The sequence below is a fragment of the Phallusia mammillata genome, chromosome 5 (assembly GCF_965637545.1).
Source record: "Phallusia mammillata chromosome 5, kaPhaMamm4.hap1.1, whole genome shotgun sequence".
Classification (NCBI taxonomy): Eukaryota; Metazoa; Chordata; class Ascidiacea; order Phlebobranchia; family Ascidiidae; genus Phallusia; species Phallusia mammillata.
Window position 1 is genome coordinate 26,865,828 of NC_137256.1, and position 22,310 is coordinate 26,888,137.

Genomic DNA, 22,310 nt, shown 5'->3' on the forward strand with positions numbered 1-22,310 from the left:
CCGTTCCTCTATGACTTACCACACTCGGTACATACTCACCTGGAATGCCAAATCATTAATCTCTAAATCCAAACTTTTACCCCTACTCACTTACCAGGCCTCGACATACCCTATCCCCAACTCCCTTAGGCGAAGGGTGAATAGCGCGTGCGAGGTGTTTATGACGAACAACATGAAACTGATCATACCCATTGACACTCTGGCACTCCCTTTTGACAGAGGAGGCTACAACGTGGCGAACTGTTCACTTTACTGCGATCTTTTCTTTATGCAGCCTATATTTTCCTACTGTAGACATAGATTGAACGACACCCCAACCTCCCCCGGTATGGCCATGGTCGAGTATAACATCGGACTACAGCTCTCCTACCGGTTTGATCTGCGCTTGCGCAACAACCATCCCAATGCTGTTAGTCCTTCACCTTTCTATAGTAAAACCCTATCTCTTATTGAAAAATATAATTTAACCTTTGACCAACTCGTCCGTGGATCCATCCGTACCCTTTATCGGTTAATAACCTGTTCCCAAACGAATATCCCTGGCGCGGGCGGCTCTCAAGCGTCCCACGACCGTCGCTGGGGCAATGTTCACCACCCTATCCTCACCAACGCAATGAAGTCGTTCAACTACAGAACTATTTGGGATGTACTACCCGTATCCTCCAAATTTTTTCAAATTTCTCTTGACCCAACCACGTTGTGCCAATTCTGTGGGAGGAGCCCAGAGACCTCCACTCACATTTTCACCTCGTGTTCCGTACTCTCCCCGGTACGGGACTACATACAACGCCTTACAAACCGTATTACACACACTGACACCACGCTCTGCGGAGACATGATCATAAAACTTATCATTCCACCCAACATTGAAATATTTACAGAGCACCTAGTATACATCTTTACACTCACCCGGCACCACATCTGGAAAGCCAGAAACCGCATAAAATACGAAGACAGAAAAATTTTACCTCATCACATAATTTCTACCATTAAAAAAGCTATTGCACATCGACTTGCAGTCGAAAACAATAGGGTTGACACAACATATAAGGATATTATTCAAGACCTCAGGGATTTGACGGTGTAGCAGACTAACGCTTCTAGGGACGTCTCCGGTTGTCACATAAAAATCCGATCTCAACCAACCGTAGGAACTAATTTGCATAAATTCCAATTTCGACGATCTGCTTAATTTTGTTTCGTCTTTTTGTTTGTTTCGCATGCACAGCCAATTTTTCGCATTAATTCTTCCTTTTTTTTTCCGTTACTGTATCGCCCCTTTTTTTTCCATTTAATCCGCAACTTTTAAAGACAACCGAGAGCGTCATAGATTAACATCAAACATCCCCAGTTACTCTTTTTTCATTGACCCTGTTTCACAAATTGTGTTTTCCTTTTATCGTATTTATTTGCTGCAGGCCCGCAGCGCTTCCACCGAGTACCTGAACAATGTGCATATATGCACGCCACAAACGACTAGTGGCGAAACCATGGCGACTTGTCCGCCATGCGTACTATTCAAATTAGGCAGCGGTGTCCGGACCGCGTCGAAACGATCTCGCGTTTTGAGAAACTCCGACATGGTTTTCTCAGTTTCATAAAATACGATACTTTTGCATGTATTTGCTTTCTACTTCTCTCTTTTCGCATCCTCCCAGGGTCAAGCATATCCACCGAGTGTGGGGAGCGACGACCCTGACTTTGTATTTTCCATTTTCTTAACCGTATAGTTTTTTTTGTGTGTGTGTGTGTTTTGTCTCCCCCTCCAGATAATTCCCACGAGTAAAGCCCTTTTGAACCGTTGCCCACTACCATTGAATAGTCTAGTGGTAACGGCGTAAGTCCCGTAATAAACAGATCACGGGTTCTAATCCTGATCTTCCCCCTAAAATTAATGGTTGAGACCGGTAGAGTATGCAATGCGCCTTTCTACCTTCCCTCTTCGCCCTTCTCCCAGGGCCCAAGCATATCCGCCAAGGCGGGGAGTAAAGGCCCTAGCTTTCTTCTTCTCTTGTTGACCAACCCCGAGGGGTAACGGCACTGCGTTGCCAGGCGTGACGTGCCCGAAATTCATCGGTCTGATGATTTCGTTTTTTGTGTTTGTTTTATTATCGCATTGAGTTTTTTCGTATCGCTTCGTTTATTGGCGTTACAATAAACAAAAGATGCCTCGGTCTTTATAGCGCTCAGGTCAAATGTTGTTATGCAAGCTGAGCTGTAAAAACGTACGCCCGAGAAGATTAACTAAGTTCTAAACCGCAATTATTCTTTAAATTGCTTTACAGAAGTGTCACATATAACATGGCTGGAGGCCAAGTAATACGTGGGTTACTGTTAACACGTTAAAAGCGATACAACAATAGCCTTAAGCCAGTATATGACCATCGTGGTGATTAGAAAACAGGTTTAAACAGGTTTATAGCCGGTCAAGCTTTTGTGTAGAAAAAAGGTGAGGTTTGACCGAGTTTGACCGGGACAATATGACACGACAATTATACGAATTAAAATGTTTTGAATTAAAAAGTCCAAAGTCCGATGTGTTTTAAATGAAAAGTCCGAGGTCCGATACAGGTTCAAATTTTTCAAAATTGTTGTGACGCGAAAAGGTTGGGATAAATAATTTTAATAGTTCTTTTTGCCTGATTACCGTTTGCTACTATATTGTCCCGTAAAATTTCATTATTTTGGTGATTGTTTTAGTGCTAGAGTGTCCCTGTGCGACAATGCAGGTTTCTGCATGCGGGTCTCAGACTTTTACCACATTTTTTTGAAAACTCTACTTATAGGAAATGGTTTGGTACTACGACTCGACATTTACATACACAACCAGACAACACGTATTATTCCATCCGACTTGGGCCAACCACAAACGTCAAGACAGCACGTTTTACGAAGGCAAGTCACGTTTCTCGAGGTGGTAAGTGCAAACTTTTGCGATGTCACACAATCGACATTTAGTTTCTGCACAAACCTTTAACATTAACATTTATCTTGTCACGACGCGAACAATGTGTACGAAGTAAAAATACTCAAGCGAACTCTCTGATAATATGCTGCAATTATGTTGCAGAACTAACAAAGCAGTTGTCGTATGTTTTCCAGGGTTTAGTGGGGTGAAGCAAAACTAAGGGGGCGGCGCTGTGTTTTATAAGTTTGTAAATTGCAAATTTTGCATCGTCATTAAAAATACTATTACAGAAGTTTATAGCCTATATTTGGTTTTAACTTTTGCAGATTTGTGCTTTTTACAAAATTTAAAGTCTTGTCTTGGATGATTTGTCAATTTGTTTATTAGGCGACATTTCATGAGAGTTGATTTCGATTTTTGCTTTACCTTCGATGTGAAAACTGAATCAACTTGTTTATTAAATAATGGTTTGATTTAAAATAATTGTTTAAAGGTGACTTGTTTACGCGAAGGTCGTAGGAAACGGTCTACGCGAAGGTCGTAGATTTTTACAAACAAAATTGTATGTGGATGCCTAAATGATAATATTTCATGAGATATAGTTTATAATACCAACAGGCGTTGACTGAGCAAGGGCATGCTACTTTGTTCCACCTTTTATTTAAGAGTGGTTGTATTATAATGAGTTTACTGGAAATATTGTTGGCCTCTCTGTTTTGACTCATCTTCTTCTTGGTAAGTTTTCAATGCAATATTCCGATTTTAATAATTTCTGGTCGACTTTTAAATTCCTTTACCGTTTCAAAAAATGAAGCAATTACCATAACTTGCTTGGTTTAAAGCAAACAAAATAAATTAAAAACATAGATAACACGATAACAACAACAGGATGTGTAATATACAATCATCATTAAAGCAAACGTTTGAAACCAAGCACTATGTTAGCAAAAGTAAGGGGCCATTGCACCATACACACACGCGCACGCACGGCGTAGAGCGCATGTGACGTAATAGTTGTTTAACACAAGCCCCTCCACAAAAAAGAGTGTCGACACTCGATACGACATGTAACGAAAACGCGCAAGACCGCGCCGAACCTAAAATGGCGACGTTAGCAAACACAACTACTTTTGGCCACCAGTTTTTAAACCAAGTTAAATTAAACAAATTTAAGCAATAACTGCCAATCAGGCACAAAATAAATTAACATTCAACGTGGTAAGTGTATGGGCAACGTATAAATAATTAAATTAACCCAAAATACAGAAGTCAGTGAACAATCGAGAAAACATTGTTGTGCAAAGAACAGAAATTGACGACGAAACACAGAAATAAAACAGTTAAACAAAACAAGACATAACGCATAGAATGTATTCAAGTCTGATTTGAATGATAACAACAAAGTGTATTAAAAGGGAAAAAACGAAACACAAAAACCTAACAAACAAGCCTATTATGTCACAGCGGCTGACAAACATTACCCCGTGGTCGTATATTAACCCGCTCCACCTGTTGCATACACGCACTAGCTAGCGGGAAATTGTTTTTCAATTAAATTGTCTGACTTCTCGTGACTATACCACGGACAAACTAAAGGCGTACCTATGTAAAAGTTCATTTGCAGCCATATACGAGAAAGCCTAACAACATTTGTTGTAACGACAGCTAGGTGCGCAGCCTGGCCGTGCGCCGTTCGCAACACCAGATGACCCCTTTGAAAACGCGCCTGCCCTACAGCCTGATGTCTTGCGAGACGACCCACCCTTGCATGTGCAACGAATGTTCTTGTTGAGCAATAAAAGGCAACGCTGGCGAATTACAACCAAGACCACAACGTCAGCAGCGACGGCAACGGTTTTTCTGTAAACCATAAATAACATACATAAGCCATACGTACACATTATGATGTCATAGCGACAATCACACATTAATTAGCAAAACAGTAGCCTACATACAGTCCTTAAAATAAATCCACATTAATCAGTCACATTTTACATTAAAATTGAATATTATTGCGCTGCCTTTGACAACTAAGGGGCCTGACTTTGTGCGCCAACAAAACAGCACAGCATGAATGATCGCTTTATTCCCAAACAATCTTGACCAAACGCAATACTTCCTTACCTTATGACGTAACCTAACAATATCCACATACAACGAAGTACATCAGACTTCGGATACGTCACACACATAATGGCGTCACTGTGACGTCATCAAACAATTATACAGGCCTTCAGAAAAACGCCATTTTGCGAAATATTCATTGTAGCGAGACTAAACTTCGTATATGACGTCATCATACATTCTAATGACGTCATACAAAAAATCGCTCTTCATTAACACAACTTTTTAACTCGCAAACAACGTTAACCCTGTGACGCGAAGAAACCAAACACATTCGTTGATTCCCTGCCGTAAAACATGAGTCGAGTACTAATCAACACAAACTTTAAGGCAAAACAGCCTCGTTTTGCCCAAAATCTTCACAATAATAGCAGTTTTCTCGACTTTTCTTTCTCTTCTGACATTGACAAATATTAATAATGCAAAATAAATAATCAAAAACACTTTATTTTGTAATCGCTGTAATTTTGTAAAGTATTATGTTAAAACTTGTGATTGAAAGTGCCCAGTTGCAAACTTTGCTTGGTAAAACATTTTTTCGAAGCTACAGAGTGACATATTCAGTTGTTTTGAATGTTTAACACAGACAAATACCTTTTGAGCTTGTTTTTATTATTTCCTTTAGCAGGAGACAAAATAAATTTACAAACATGTTGTTACAACTGACAGCAATTTTCCTGTATTATACGTCACTGGTCAGTGGACAGCAGCAATGCAGTTACGTCACGGTTCCAGTGTGTGGTGATGACGTCACTGTCACACCTGGGAGTCTGATTAGTGGGAGGAGTGAAAAGGGCGTCGCTGGGCCACCAGGAAAAATGGGACCTAGGGGATTTCCTGGGGAAAAAGGGGATATCGGCGCCGTAGGGCTACAAGGCGATGTTGGGCCGCCCGGCGAAGTGGGTTTACGGGGATTTCCCGGGTTAAAAGGCGATAAAGGGGCTGTTGGGCAAAAAGGAGAAGCCTTAGACTTGGAAGATTTCAAGCGAGAAATGAGAGAAAGACTTCGAGGTAAAACTGTTTTATGATTTAATTGTATTGTATTGGTTCTGTATTTATCTATTTGTCTTTCATATATTTTAATACGTTTGATTATCATTGGTTTTCAATTTAGACAATTTCTAAATTGTCGATTGTTATTTTTGCGAAAAGATATAAAACATGAGAAGCTTAAGTCAGCTACGCAATCCTAAAAAAAGCTTCCAATCGGTTTTGCACAAGTTGGCTTTTTCGTTTTATGTGTTTGCTTCAATTTTCCAGAAATTGAAAATGTACTACCTGCTGTCAACTGCTCTACGTCGTCAGTGAACGGTTACCAGCGATTACGTGACAACAAGAAAGCGGTCTGTGACGAAGGCTGGACGGTAAATCAAACAACATGTAGGGCCTACGGAGAATTACAACAACCGTATATTTCCTGCATGACAGGTTTTTCAACGACGATTTAACGGAAGTGTGGATTTTAACCGAACCTGGCAGGAATATAAAGATGGATTCGGAAACATGGAAGGAGAATTCTGGCTCGGTGAACAAATAATTTTGTTTAAACGCGTAAATTGAATTTGACCAAAACTTTAAACAACCCAGGTTTGGATGAAATTCACGAGTTGACCAGTGGACAGAACTGCAAACTGAAAGTAAATATGACAGGTTTTGATGCCGCAACGGCTTACGCACAGTACAGGTATGATTTCTATTAATAAAATTACATGGCCATATGGTGGCGCTACAACTTTGCCATGTGATAGGTTATTGTGACAACCGAACTTCAAATTGGGCAGGAACTCGGCCGAGTGGTCGAGACCCACATACAGATGTAAAAAAAACTTGATCGGGTTCGAACCCCGTCAAAAAAAATCAAATATATCTGTATTGAAGAAAAAATGTTTTGTTGAAAAATACCTGATTTAAAAAAGTAAAAATACATTTTACCTTTATAACCCACTGTCAGTGGAAATATGTGTGCCAGACCAGGGGTCGGCAACCTTTTTGCGCTGTAGACCGGCATTGATACTAAAATTTTATCCCGGACCGGTCTTCACAAAACAGCCAATTTTAAGCAATGAAAGTTATTGCAAGATTAATGAAATAAAAAAATTAGCTTATTTCGTCGCAAGGAGGCGCTACCACCTAGGGAATTATTGACTAAAATTCACGGCCGGTCTGTTTCACAGTTTCGTCTTTATCACAGAAAATATGTAAGCTACTCGCATAAGTAATGCATCAAAAATGATGTCAAAGTTTTTCACGATTTTTTTGGAGCCGCTTATAATCAGTTTACCATATTACTGCTAAAAGGTAGAGGTATACCGAATAAGCGGTGTGCGAATTGATTAACAAATATTCGGTTTTACAAACACAAATTTTAGACGTAAAACGTGTATATTCTGGTTAATGGTTGCCACGCAATCTTTCAAACTAAGCAACAACTAATATCGCTTTATTATTTTCAAACATTATCGTTTTTATATCTTTGGTCCACAAAACTTGCACAAACCTTCTGGTCAGTTCGCCCCATAAAGTTTTGTTGCAACAAGGACAAAATTCAATATATAAGCTATTGCTGCCAGACATAGTATCAAGTTTAAAGAGCTCTTCTGGCAAATGTATTTTTATTCCGACGTTTCGACGTCCTATACAGGTCGTCTTCATCAGGGTTTTTTTCCTTTGTTTATCGTGCACTGTACTAGTCGCATTCAGTGTTATTTACCCTGATGAAGACGTCCTGTAAAGGACGTCGAAACGTCGGAATAAAATCACATTTGCCAGAAGAGCTTTTTAAAGGACAAAATTCCATCATCTATATCCTTTGTGAAATCATTTCACATTCGAAATCATTGTTATTTCGCAAACAAGTCTTTGTACAAAACATGTTAAGTAAACCGTCATGTAAAGTTGTAAAAAAATTAAAACAGTGAAAACCAAGTAGAGAAATTAAATTACGTTTTAGTCATCAATTTAAAACCTTTCCTTTGCAGAACGAATCTTTGAAATTATCCTATGTTTTAATTTATTAATGATTATCCCGTTATTTGTCTGTTCAATAACTACACGGCCCTGAAATGTTTGTTTCCAAAACGAATGTATTTTAATTTGCAAGGAAAATTACATTTGAGTTTTTCCACTCTAAGCACCTCGAGCAAACATATTCCAACTATTCTTTTGTTTTTACAACTCGAAAACGTTTTCTATTTTGCAAGTAAAAAAACAATCAGGCTTTGTACAAGGAATCACTGAACCGACTGGAGACGGGCATGCGAGCGTTTTTTGCACAATGTGCTCGAAAATGTGCAGGTCGAAATGTGCGCACATTTTTCGAAAATGTGCAGGTGCCAAAATGTGCAGGTCAAAATGTGCGCACATTTTTTGAAAATGTGCAGGTGCCAAAATGTGCAGGTCAAAATGTGCGCACATTTTTTGAAAATGTGCAGGTGCCAAAATGTGCAGGTCAAAATGTGCAGGTGCCAAAATGTGCAGGTCAAAATGTGCAGGTGCCGAAATGTGCAAGTCATAATGTGCAGGTGCCAAAATGTGCAGTCGCTCAAATGAAGTATTGATATTTAACGTCAAACTATTGTTGTGGTCATAAATTGTGCCAAAAATATTAGTTATAAGTTATGACCTATAAATTAAAATCGGATTTAAGAGAAACTTGTAAAAATGCATGTTGTGTTTGTTAGATATGGCAAAGCGTGAAATTATCTAGCATTCAGGAAATAGGAAACACTGTTTTTCAGACTAGATATGTACACGATCGTCACCTCAATCGGTTTGACTTTATTGTTTTTAATTTAAGGCCTGTTAGCTTGTAGCCTGCCCAGCTTCTATAGATTTTACAATTAGACAATAGTATACTCATATGACAGTCCAGCTATTGTTTCCGTCACGCTTGATTAACACTACACGCTTGTCGGATGCTTGCATTGAGTTTGGTGCTTTAAGAGCAAGCAAATGACAAAGCTGGGCTTGTATGGTCAGATTTATGCATCTACCCTGTATAATGTTACTACGTGGTTGTGATTGTGCTGTTGGAGAGTATTTAATGTACGTTTTATCTTTTTAGTACTTCTTTAAACGCTTTGAAGTGATTTTACCTAACATATTAAAGGGTGCATAAAGTTTATTACTAATTGATTTAAAGTCTGGTAAAAATAGAACTTTCCTAACTGGCTGTATCTTTGAACTGATGTTCAACGACTTTGGCCTCGACCAGGAACTCTGGACAGACGAAAGGTCAAGCTTGAACAAAGATCATGTTTTTTTCCAAAGTTACTCATTTTAAACTGTCAACAAAGGGTAAATTTTGTGAATCAAAACCAAACCAAAACACCAAAACAATTGCTAGACATCATAACCACCAAGGAAACTGGTGCAGAAAACACAAGTCAAATTGCTATGATAAGTAACAAAGAGTTAGACACAACAGAGTATTTATGAGGATATGTTTTTTCAAGGCAAAAAACTAGTTTACGGAAGTTATCAAAATTGTCAGCATGTTGTCAACCATGCGACCACAGGGCCAGCTGATTTCTTTAGTGGAGCCAAAGTCTGGAGGTCTCGCTTATCCTTTTATGAGTTACTGCAACTTTTACAAAGTGCGTAAATGCCTGACAGGATGTTTACGGCCAGCCAACAAGCTAGATTTTTACTGCATTGCAAAAGTTACACTGATCCTCACAGAGTTTCCAAAAAAGACATATGTGAAATTCTAGAAGTTGCTGGACTACCATATGAGTATACTGTTATTAAACTCAAAACCAAGTCAAAGACCCAGCTGTCCAGTGATTTTTATTCAATGAAACAAATGAATTATTAGAAAGTTTTCCATCCTTTGGGTTATACTGCACAATTGACAAAAGGACTATATATGTGTCTTTGGAAGAAACTCAAATGACAACATTCAAAAAGAAAAGGACAACCACACAGTTGCCCAACTTAATGTTTGACATTTTTTATTTGTTTGAGGCTCATTTACATGACATAACTTGGTATATGGGTATTTAATTAGGTTAGTTTTGAAACCCACACAAATACTTGATGTGATGCCCTAATTTTAAGTTTGCTAAAACATTCATGTTATTGCTTCTGACTTGCTATTGTGTGGACCAGATGGCTAAAAAGACCTACTGTAGGAATATCATAATACACCAAAATATCATTAGATGCTTTTGCAAAATTTGTAATTGTTTCCTGACTAATATACAGAAACTAGATGATTGCCATTATGAACGAAAAAGGTGTATGTTTCATGTGGGATTGCAAATAAATAAACAAACTAAATCTGGCGTGAACAATTAGAGAGATAAAGAGACTGAAACAGCCAGAAAGAATATTAGGATAGGGAAAATATTTTTTTGAGACCGCTGTGGGCATTCTGTATTATATTTTTGGTAAAAAATATGTACAATGGTAACAAAACGGGTTTAGAAAAGGATAATACTGAGATGTCATGAAAAAAATGATGGATGTGCAATGCAAAAGTATAAGTTCTCACCATTTATATAGGCATCAGTTATTTACCACTGCATTTGTTTGAAACCACATTGTATTTTCAGTTATTTTTGCCCTGAAGGGTCATATTCTGTTCAGTTAAAAAACTTAATCCACTGCATTTAACAAGAAAAATAACATACCTATATAAGTTAATTGATTTGCACAGAACACTATTTAAAATAAAAATGCAGGGAAAGATATATAATAATTATGTAATTGGGACAAAAAATTGTTTGTGTGAAAGGGACAGAAAGACTTTTTTAGTATGAAAGGGAGAAATTTTGGCACCTGCACATTTTGACCTGCACATTTTGACCTGCACATTTTGACCTGCACATTTTAACCTACACATTTTGACCTGCACATTTTGGCACCTGCACATTTTTACCTGCACATTTTGACCTGCACATTTTGGCACCTGCACATTTTGACCTGCACATTTTGGCACCTGCACATTTTGACCTGCACATTTTGGCACCTGCACATTTTCGAAAAATGTGCGCATATTTTAACCTGCACATTTTGGCACCTGCACATTTTGACCTGCACATTTTGGCACCTGCACATTTTCGAAAAATGTGCGCACATTTTAACCTGCACATTTTGGCACCTGCACATTTTCGAAAAATGTGCGCACATTTCGACCTGCACATTTTGGCGCACATTGTGCAAATTCTTGCCGTAAGCCCTGTTGACCGACTGGCCTGAAATCAGGCCCTACGAGATGCGGGTGCAACCGGTGCTGAGCGCCAAGGGCCAAAACAGTCCAATGGGGTCATAAATATAAAAACTAAAATGTACAGTTACGTGTAAACTTGTATTGCTTCTATGAAGTCGCAAAGTGTTGGTGTAGTTCTCCAGTATATCATTTTGATTCTATTTTAATACAAATACGGGCCAATCTATTTCTGACTAGTGTGCGAGTAGGGCCCATAAAATGTGTTGTACCAGGACATGTTATTGCTCTCCAGGGCCTTGCCTAACATTTTGAAACAAACAATGAGCATCAAATCTACTTTGTTAATTTTTTTTAGCGCATTACAAGTTTTACAATCCACAACTTAAGATACATTTTTGTAACATGTGAAAATTTAAATTGGTTTAAAACAGGGAGTGGAACCGCTTGTTATACGGGTTCAGGTTCGGGTTCACTTTTTTTGGAGTTCGGTTTGCGGTTTGTAAACCGGTTTAAATTCCGTTTTCATTAACTTAGTTCCACCTATAATTCGTCATTTTTGAAACGCCCTGTAGCGCCTATCTTGCGTATTATTTAGTACAGGGGTGGGCAAACTTTTCAGTACAAGGGCCGCATTCAAAAGTTCTCAATTTTATGGGGCCGCATAGTATATTAACCAAAATATAAACATAGCATGTTTCCAGCTAAATACAAACACGTTTGTTGCAACTTCATTGGTCGTACAGATATTGGTTGAAACGCATTAATTGCAATTGTTATAAAATGAACAGGCATTTATTGCAACGTAGGCTACACGAAGTATTTTTTTAAGTTTCTTGCGCCAACAGTAAACAATAAAAGTTCCTTCTGTATCCATCTTTAGGTGTTGTGCGGGTAACGTCCGTTTGCGAAGTACTGCCACGGCCTAAACTTGATCCAAAGTGACCAAAGTTTTGGCGTCAACAGTGCAAAGTAGGCTGGATTTGAAAACGTAAATCGCTTTTGCTTTTATTCTCCGCTGTAACAAAATATCAAAACTAAATCATCGTAAAAATCGTTGATTCGGCAAATCGTCTATTCAGTTTACGCACATTTGTTTTTGAAACAGAACGAAGAAATGGTGTGAAGTAACTATCAGCAAAATACTTTGGCAGAACCTATAGGCATGTAAAAGTATCTAATCGTATGGGTACAGATACTAAACATGGTATAGGTATGGGCGAGTCCCACTCTGGTATTTTTGAAAACTCTACGCCTGTGCTCATAATACCATTTAGCGTTTGCTTTCTCTTTTAAATTTACAAACATTTGACGGGCCGCATGAACTTTGCCCACCCCTCCATTAACGTGTCGTTTATCATATTTCAAATTTAAGCAATGTATTTTAAACAAAGCTACAAACGATCTAAATATTCTATCAGCAAACAAAAAGGTAATTCGCCATCATCTACCGCTTGCATTAAACACCTGGTTAACACAAAACGAAAGGTAGGACGTGCCGTGGCAGGTTTTAGGCTGCATAGTTTCCCTTGGATCAAACTTTTCCGCATAAGAAACGAATCCATCTTCGACATAAAGCTTCAGTACATTGTTTGAAATCAATAAAAATTCTGGTGGCGATTACAAAAAATAATACAGGCTGCGTTTTTACCGGTTCGGTTCAGGTTTATTGAATTTAACCGCTCAAACCGGTTCGCGGGTTCGGGTTCAGTTCCGGGTCGACTCCCAGCGTTAAACTAAAAACAAAAACATAAAGGAAAGCGAAAAGTGTGTCCTGGGCGACCCAAAATAAACAGAAAAACACCAACAATGTGTTTTGTTTTCGCAGTTCGTTTGCAATCGACGACGAATCAGACAATTATCGTTTACATGTTTCTGGCTTCAGTGGAACGGCTGGTGACAGTTTGGCATATAGCAACGGAAGGCCATTCACCACCAAAGATCGGGATAATGATCGGTAAATACAGTTTATGTTCATAAGTATAAAAATATTTCCGCATTGTCAAACGAACAAGATTTTTTTGTTACATTGCAAATTTCTTTTATGACGTCACATTGCAAGACAAAAACAATTGTGCAAAATTAATTACACAGAAAACATATAAACTACAGGAAAAATACAATGATCAAAATGCAAATTAATTTTTGTTTAATTTAAAAAAAAACTGAGTAAACGACTCACTCGTATGTTTAATAATCTTTTTAAAAACCGTTTATTAAAAAAATCAAAAAAATCCAAAAATAAATTCATTTGGGTAGTAAGTGTGTGACGTCATAAAACCATCAAAACAGCCTGTGTGACGTCACAACTGATAAGTAATGGCGCTATTGGTTGAAACACACGATTAAATATTCCACTATGTGTTTGTGTAGTTTGTATCGAGGTTAAGTTTAATTGGAATATTACATTGTGACACAGGTGGAGTGGAGGCAACTGTGCACGAAAATACGGCGATGACGGTGGATGGTGGTATAATTGGTGTGGCGATTCTAAACTCAACGCTGAATGGGGAAGATCAGGAGGTTACGGCCACAACATGATCTGGTATCACTGGAAAGGGAAGAATGAAGCGATTAAAGAATCAACGATGATGTTTAAATGCGAATAAAATCAACATTTCTCTTCCAAAGATAAAAACACGGACTTTTATTAATTTTCCCGTATCGGTGTAAATTATGTAAATACAATTACCCTGTTGAATTAAGTGTAAATGTTGCTGATCTTAAAATTCGCTTAATTCTACTTTTTAACCGTTAGTGATTAGGATGTAACAAAAAAACAACGAAGTTTTTTTCTCCAAAAGTTATTTAACTGAATTTCGTGCAAATTAATTTGAATGTTAAAAAAATGTGCAGATAAACCGTGGTATTATTAGTAACAATTAAAATACGTGGAAAAATATTTGCATTAAAAACCTTGATTTGATTTTGTGAATACAATACACGGCTTAATCAGCAAGTGTTAAATTGTGTTATGAGCTTTCCATTTTAGATAGCAAAGACAGAATAAGCAGAAGTTAAGAAAATTTCAACTTACTGCACACAAATGACGTAGCGCTGGCAAAGTTAGAAATCGCCATGTAAACTATAGTTAGATGTCGAGTCACCTTCAATCGGTTGCCCTAGTAACAGAGAAAAGTTGAGTCACGTTGTTGCCATGGTTACGAAAGTTGAAACCTACTTTGTCACTCTTTTGTCATGGAAACAAATGCAAAGCACGATTTGCTTCTCACACCGTTGCCATGGTAACTTCCTTTTTTCCTCGGTTGTCCTAGCAACAAACGGTGAACCGTTATTTCTAACTCGGTCGTCATGGCAACGGAAGTGGCGCGTGTGCTGTGGTTGACTTCCGTACCAACGTAGCACATGTCTTTTATCTCTCGGATTGAGGAACGAACAACAAATCGTGCCAGGAAAGATCGGAAAACATCGGATTGCTCCGGATATCTTCGGAAAATGAGAATAAGTTTGTGAGGTGACAAACGTATTTCCCACGTTATGGTTGGACAATGTTGGAATTAAAACATTGGTTAAAATGTAAGAAATTGGCACAAACATTCAGGTATATTGTTATGTAAAAGACCGAAATTGTTTTGTTTGATAAACCATCTCATGTTTCCCTATTGCAGCGGTTCTCAAAGCGGGCCCACGGCCGCCAAAGGGGGTCACGAGTTGTTTGCAGGGAAGGCATGCGTGTGGGGTCATAAGAAAAAGCAAAAAAAATACGCCATTTTTCTTGAGACGTAGCCTCTTTTTGAAAAGGCTTTTCCAACGTAAATCACAGAATTGCGTTTGTGTTGCAAATATTTTCTCCACTTAACTTGCTTGAAGCTGAATAAATTACTAAACTATTATAAACTTCAGCGATTTTGTTACTAACGCTGATTTTCTGTTACTTGTTATGATGCTAAACACAAACAACTCCCACATATGTGATCATTGTATACCGGTTGCTTGTTTCAAGAAATTAATACTTATATGCTAATAGATTGTAAACATAACTTTATCTAAACTCAGACTTATCATTATACGATGTTCAGAGGATTTTGTGTCGAGTACCGATCATCAAAAACCGCGGTGCTCGGTAACTATCCCTGATAAATAATGCCAAGTTGTACTTTATTTTAAAATACCTTTTGAGCCTGCTCGATCGCTGGAATCTTTAGTTAGCAAATGTCGAATCAATTTCACTGTATCGCCTAAAAAACAAAATGACTGGTAAAATAATTTTAAAAAAAATTATTAAAACAACGAACCAAGACTTTCAACCAATCGTAAGCTGGTGACGTCAGAATCATGACGTGTTCTTTAAACTTTAGCCAAGAATAAATCAAGTGCATTTGCGGTTGCAGGACGAAAGCGAGTTTGCATTTCGTTTATATGCCGCGAATCAGCCGCGCCAACAGAAAGTTAAATCACGTTGGCTACCTCGAACTGGCGAAGCCAATTTGGGGAAACGTCACTCCGCAAAACTGTGCAATTTGTCAAAGCAATGAACGTCTTCAAACTTACAGAGTCTGTCTGTTTATCTGCTGGGGTCGCTTGTTGTGCAGCAGGACTTCCAGGCGGCGAACCAACCACTTCCTCCATCTTGGAAATCTACACAAATAAACTAACTTAAAAAAAACACATTAACCAAATTAACTCCAAAAATATCTGGTGTTTAGCTACAGTGATTATTATCAGAATTATCAAACTATATGTAGAAAGAGAATTTTTAAATTGTGTCACTAAATACACATTTTTGCTGAGTCATCTGATGACCAAATGCAGTTGTGCATGACAAAGTCCAATTTTAATTAATTTTCTACCAAAATCAGCCCCAACTGAACGAAACAAAACTTTACATGGAAAGTGCTACTTTATAGTAATTTAAGATGCATGGGGCTACGTCTCTTTCAAGTGCAGAAAAAAATAGTGGCTTATGGTAAATTGGAGACAAAAGTGTTAAGTGAATAAAAAGCAAAAAGCACATAAACTTCCTACATGATATGTTTTCAAAGAAGAATGTTTTATACACCAACTACTGCTTCAATGTATTGCTGATCATTGAATAAGTTGTTGTCCAGAATATTAAGACTGAAGCATGTAGCAACCACATGAAATATATATCTACCATATACAGGATAAGAATCAATATTTTATCACAGGTTTGCAACAATATGCTTAAGACCTGACATGAATGTGTTTGTGTGTTGCAATTACATTAACTAACACAGATCACGATATCTTTATCTCAGTTTTGATGGAAGCTGTCATTTCTCAAAACATTTTACTCTTACTTGTCTTTATTACCTATCACACACAAATGAGAAAATCCTACCTCAAAGAAAAACAAAAAAACAGTCCATGGATATTTTGTTTCTTCTAAATTTTCTTCTGAAGAAATAAGTAATTATCCATTAATGTTTTTCTCAATGAATGCTAGTTTGAAATCCATAATCCTAATGCAATAAAACAGTATATATGTACATACCAATAACAAACCCATAAACCAATAACAAACCCACAATATAGCAAGTGAGAAAATATGTTAAAAATTGCTCATCTAAAACAGAATCAGTCGAGTCCATCCTTCTCCTTTAGTTTCTCAACACATCCCTCCAATGCTAGTTTCAGTTTCCGTCAAAGTCTAAACATAATTAAAGATAAATTTTATTGTGTGTTTTAAAACAATGCTTTACTATAAGTTAGAGTTTCACAAAATGTGGCATTACAGCAGCTTGTCCCTGTCAAGATAAAAGTTTATGCAGTCAGAGCATCTTTTAAAATGTACATACTGGCAACTGTGATATAAATATAATAGACCATGTATAGATGCAATTCCTTTTGTTGCTTTTGGCTTCTTCTCAGGGACTTAAAAATATACATACTACAAGTTTAGAAGATATTGGAGCCTAGCTGCTAGACTGTTTGTATGCATGTTGTTTAAAAACAATCCATAGTCTTAACATGTTACCAATGTAAATAGTGATGTGACAAACTGTCAGAAGCAAGTGGTTATGCTAAAACTTTGGAAAAATTAGACACCAATCTGTACTTTTATGCACCAGTGAATGGGATATTGGGTAGGCCTACCATACGTCCTCTTTTTGGAGGACATGTCCTCTATTTTAACAAAAACCAAGTTTTCCTCCGAGGACTAGAAAAAGTACCGAAATGTCCTCCTTTTCAAAGAATTTCTGAATTACTAACTACACAAGTGAAAATATTAATCTTCAGCTTAATTTTTAAAGAATACAGGTGAATATATACTTTTTTTTGAAAAAAGGCAAGGTTATTTTAGTGTGGTAATGTGATAAACGTTAAACTTTATACGAATTATAATTCATTACCGCCTAATTTCCAAGGCTTTTATTTTTTAGGGGCCCTTAAGTATTTTTCATCTTCTTTTGAACAATGTGTCCTCCTTTTAGTGGATGGAAATATGGTAGCCCTAATATTGGGAGACAATTCTATTTCTTTAACTTGTAATTTACATACAAAACCATTGGCACACTGGTGGACGTTGTTAAATAGGGACCTGTGATGTGGGAGCCTGCCTTGTATGCTGCACTCTTACAGGGTTTATAGAGTCTGTCTGTTTATCTACTGGGGTCGCTTGTTGTGCAGCAGGACTTCCAGGCGGCGAATCAACCACTTCCTCTATCTTGGAAACCTTTAAGAATGTAAACAAACTTAAATAAACATTTAACTCCATATTTAGTGTAAATCTAATTATCAAAGTATACGCAGCAAGATATTTTAAGTTGTGTCACTAAATACTCATTTTTGCTGAGTCATTGTATGTTTTATAGCTTGGTGATAAAATGCAGTTGTGCATGACAATGCTGGAATTAATTCGAACATTTACTCAATAATTGCCTCTTGCTTACTTGATGGTAATTTTTAGTCTAGAAAATTACTTTAAGTCTAGAAAAATTAATGGCTTATGTTAAACTAGAGGCAAAAGCATTAAGTGAATAAAAAACAAAAAGCACATAAACTTCCAACACCATATGTTTTTAAAGAGAGATGTTTTATGTACCAACTACTGCTTCAATGTATTGCTGATCATTGAATAAAATGTTGTCGAGAATACTGAAGCATGTAGCAACCACATGAATTTATATATCTACCATATACAGGATAAAAATCAATTTTTTATTAGAGATTGGAACAACATGCTTCAAGGCCTGACATAAATTTGTTTGTGTTTTACAATTACGTTTATTAACACATGTCGGCATATCTTTATCTCAGTTTTGATGGAAGCTGTCCTATCTCAAAATATTTTACTCTTACTTGTCTTATTACCTATCACACACAAATGAGAAAATCCTACCTCAGCAAAAACCAGTCCATAGATGTTTTGTTTCTTCTGAATTTGCCAATTGGGTTGTTTGTGGTTTAATATTAATCTCTTCATGATCTACTCCACTCTTTTCCAGCAAAGCATCAAAGGATCGAAGCAGATGGAAAACCTAAGCATTGCAACAATTATAGCAAAAATACCTTTTTATCAATCTTTTACATTACTCAAGTGGATATAAACAGGTTTAAATGACATGGCCCTTCATTTTACTGATTATCTCTATTAAAAGTGTTTCACAAGATACTTATTTTTGCTGAGTCAACTTATGTTTTATAGCTAAAATACCACAACAAATGCCTGGGCTTCAAAAGTAGAGTTCCAGGCTTAGAAAGTGAATATTGAACCTTATTCTAAACATACCTCATGTTTGCAAACTAAATGGTACAAATGCTTCATTGGAGTTTTTAGAGCTTAAATATGTAAAAAAATGCTCACCTAAACAACAGAATCAGTCGAGTCCATCCTGATGACTTTTCTCCCATAAATTCTGTATGTGTTTGATAACCAAGTCGACCATCAGAGTAACAAAACAGTTGTAACAAATATTCACATCTCTCCATCAGTTTCTCAACACATCCCTCCAATGGTAGTTTCAGTTTCGATCAAGTTCTAAAATTAAACATATTAAATTATAATGTGTGTATAAAACACCAAAATAGATTCCAATACATTGTTTTTTCAACTTTGTTGAGCTTGCAGACCGATAACATTTTTAACCAAGATTTACAGGACTGTGATTAAACAGATCTCTTTGTTGTTTTCGTTTTACTGTTTTAAGTCTTAATTTTCATCTGTCATGTGAAATTGGAAATATTCTGTCTGAAACTTTTCAAAAAACCTGATGCACCAGCAGATGAAAAACATAATCTCATGAAGCTTAATGACTGTTATGTTTCACAACCCACAAATAATTAATCAATATTAACCTTTTTTTGCAGTCCGTCCACTGATTTGTTTATTGTTGTTATTTTGGTAACATCCACAGATTCTCGACTACCTCCATAAAAAGCTTTTTCTGTGGCACTGGAAATGAGTCAGGGATGCCAAAAGTTGGGCAGTAAGCCAAGAACCGACCAAATAAGGAAGTTTTTCACCTGTTTAATGATGAAACTTAATATTTACATGGCCAAGAAGGCATTATCAGAGAAGCAAAGATTACATGATGTTTCTACAAAAAGTGAATAAAATCATAAATTTAATATGACAGATATTGATATGAAAGTTACAATTGTTTGTTACAAGCCTGCTAGAAAGCCAGGATGAATTTCTAACCTTTCAATTTAATGCTTAACCATAAGTTAAAGTTTGCAAAATGTGGCAGTACAGCAGCTTGTCCTAATAGACAAACATTTATGCAGTCAGAGCATCTTTAAAATGTACATACTGCTGACTTTGATATAATAAACCATGTATTAATACAAATGCCTTTGTGGCTTTTGCTTCTCTAGTAACAAATTTTAGGGGCTCAAAAATATAAATATTGCAAGCTTAGGAAAAATATGAGTCTAGCTGCTAGACAAGTTTACTCGCATTTGGCGACATAATATGTGTTTTTTACCATTTAATGGGGTTCTACATATTGGCCAAATATTCGGAATTAGTCCGTACCGTTAGGACATGGTATGGAAAAAGTACCAAATGTTGGCACGCGAGTATATTTTGAAACCAAATTGGCACGGTGGTGTATTCGAGTTGGACCCCCCTGCAATAAACCATGTATTGATACACTTGCCTTTGTGGCTTTTGGCTTCTTAAGCAACAGATTTCAGTGGCTCAAAAACATACATATTACATGCTTAGAAGATATTAGAAGTCTAGCTGCTATACTCTTTGTATGCATGTTGTTTAAAAACAATCCAAACATGTAACAATGTAAACAGTGATGTGACAAACTGTTAGAAGCAAGTGGTTAAGCTAAATTATAAATGCAATTAGACACCAATCTGTACTTTTATGATCCAGTCAATGGGGTTTTGGGACATAACTTCTATTTCCTTAAAACTGTAATTTACATACAAACACAATGGCACACTGGTGGCCGTTGTTGAATATGGACCTTGATGAGGGAGCCTGCCTTGTATGCTGCACTTTGTCACAGCAATTAGAGTCTTACAGGGTTTACAGAGTCTGTCTGTTTATCTGCTGGAGTCGTTTGTTGTGCAGCAGGACTTCCAGGTGGCGAACCAACCACTTTCATCTTGGAAATCTACACCAATGGTAGTTTCAGTTTCGCTCAATTCTAAAATTAAACATAATTGAAGATAAATTTACTATGTGTTTTACAACACCAAAATAGATTCTCATACTGTTTTAAGTCTAAATTTCGATGTTTCAAGAAAAAACCTTAAATTACAAAAAAACGGATACACCTGGAGTTAAGGAACACCATCATGGAGCTTCATGACTGTTAAGTTCTACATCCCCCAAAATAATTATTCCATATTAACCTTGTTTTGCAGCCCATCCACTGACTTGTTTATTGTTGTTATTTTGGTAACATCCACAGATTCTCATCTTCCTCTATAAAAAGCATCTCTTGTGGCACCGGAGCAAACATGGTGATGAAGAAACTTAAATTTTGTATTGACAAGTTATATAACATTCAGGTGAAGGTAATCCAAATGGGTCAGAGATGCCAAAAGTTGGCAGTGATCCAAGAACTGACCAAACAAGGAAGTTTATTACCTGTTTAACAATAAAACTTGTTAATATTTTACAAGGCAAAGAAGACAATATCAGATAAGCAAAGATTACAATATTTTTCTACAAAAAGTAAATAAAATCCTAAATTCAATTTGACACTATGACAGATATTAAAATATAAGTTACAGTTGTTCTTTACAAGCTTGCTAGAAAGCCACGATGAATTTTGAATCCCTTTAATTCAATGCTTTACTATAAGCTAGAGTTTAACAAAATGTGGCAATACAGCAGCTTGTCCCTTATGGATAAAAATTGTTGCAACCAGAGCATCTTTTAAAATGTACATACCGACTACTGTGACACAATAAACCATGTATTGATACAATTGCCTTTGTGACTTTTGCTTCTTTAGTAACAAATTTTAGGGGCTCAAAAATATACATATTACATGCTTAGAAGATATAGGAACCGAGCGGCTAGACTGTTTGTATGCATGTTGTTTAAAAGCAATCCACAGTCTTAACATGTAACAATGTAAATAGTGATGTGAAAAACTGCTAGAAGTGGATGCAATTACACAACAATCTGTACTTTTATGCACAGTGAATGGGATATTATGGAATAAATATCATTTCCTTAAAACTGTAATTTACACAAAAACCACTGGTGGCCCTTGTTGAAATAGGGACCTGTGATGTGCATGTGGGCATATATAGCTAAAAGGTTGTGCATCCCTGCTCTATCTACATACCTGCACATGTAGGAGAAACATTGCGTTGTTGCAATTCCATGGATACACTGCGTGAATTGCATTGATGAAACATTTTGTCGAGGAACCTGCGTCATATAAAAAGATGTATATGTGAATGAGTGACAGAGATTTACAAATGTTTGTATGATAAGGTGTGGAATATAACACTAAATTCTCCCTCTGCCCTCGTAGACCAACATTATATATATATTACAGCTGTCGCCAAATATATGCAACATATTTCATTGTGATACAAAATAACCAAAAACCTTGCAACTCTATACCAACAAGAAAATAGCCCTATCAAATGGGTGAATATCTAATGGGTAAGCCTCTCCCATTATTTGAGTATGCCTTATAC

At 36.9% G+C, this 22,310-nt stretch overlaps 3 protein-coding genes across 8 annotated transcripts in view; 2 read left to right on the plus strand and 1 right to left on the minus strand.

Annotated features, from left to right (window-relative positions):
• Positions 1 to 5,453: 5,453 nt before the first annotated feature.
• LOC145228616 (uncharacterized) lies at positions 5,454 to 7,188 on the plus strand. The gene is made up of 4 exons (XM_080093735.1): positions 5,454 to 6,043; positions 6,293 to 6,396; positions 6,461 to 6,557; positions 6,620 to 7,188. The coding sequence occupies exons 1-4, from the start codon at positions 5,683 to 5,685 to the stop codon at positions 6,730 to 6,732; spliced, it is 675 nt and encodes a 224-aa protein (XP_079949861.1). The 5' UTR covers positions 5,454 to 5,682; the 3' UTR covers positions 6,733 to 7,188.
• A 2,447-nt stretch (positions 7,189 to 9,635) lies between these two features.
• On the plus strand, positions 9,636 to 13,810 carry LOC145229748 (techylectin-like protein). Its single transcript, XM_080095073.1, has 3 exons — positions 9,636 to 9,766; positions 13,030 to 13,158; positions 13,621 to 13,810. The coding sequence occupies exons 1-3, from the start codon at positions 9,636 to 9,638 to the stop codon at positions 13,808 to 13,810; spliced, it is 450 nt and encodes a 149-aa protein (XP_079951199.1).
• Positions 12,768 to 22,310, minus strand: part of LOC145228631 (uncharacterized) — a 170,681-nt gene continuing 161,138 nt past the window's right edge. Inside the window, exons 5-18 of one of the 6 annotated variants that reach the window (XM_080093787.1) lie at positions 21,003 to 21,240; positions 20,572 to 20,794; positions 19,482 to 19,649; positions 18,991 to 19,164; positions 18,526 to 18,664; positions 17,725 to 17,859; positions 16,712 to 16,833; positions 16,525 to 16,580; positions 16,188 to 16,313; positions 15,714 to 15,800; positions 15,335 to 15,400; positions 14,383 to 14,648; positions 14,239 to 14,323; positions 12,768 to 13,752 (exon numbers count right to left, since the gene is read on the minus strand). In XM_080093787.1, the coding sequence (XP_079949913.1) occupies positions 21,237 to 21,240 (4 nt within the window). In that variant the 3' untranslated portion in view covers positions 12,768 to 13,752; positions 14,239 to 14,323; positions 14,383 to 14,648; ... (9 more) ...; positions 20,572 to 20,794; positions 21,003 to 21,236. The remainder of the gene's footprint in view (positions 13,753 to 14,238; positions 14,324 to 14,382; positions 14,649 to 15,334; positions 15,401 to 15,713; positions 15,801 to 16,187; positions 16,314 to 16,524; positions 16,581 to 16,711; positions 16,834 to 17,724; positions 17,860 to 18,525; positions 18,665 to 18,990; positions 19,165 to 19,481; positions 19,650 to 20,571; positions 20,795 to 21,002; positions 21,241 to 22,310) is intronic. The other 5 variants (XM_080093789.1, XM_080093788.1, XM_080093791.1 and 2 more) reach the window with 5 other exon arrangements.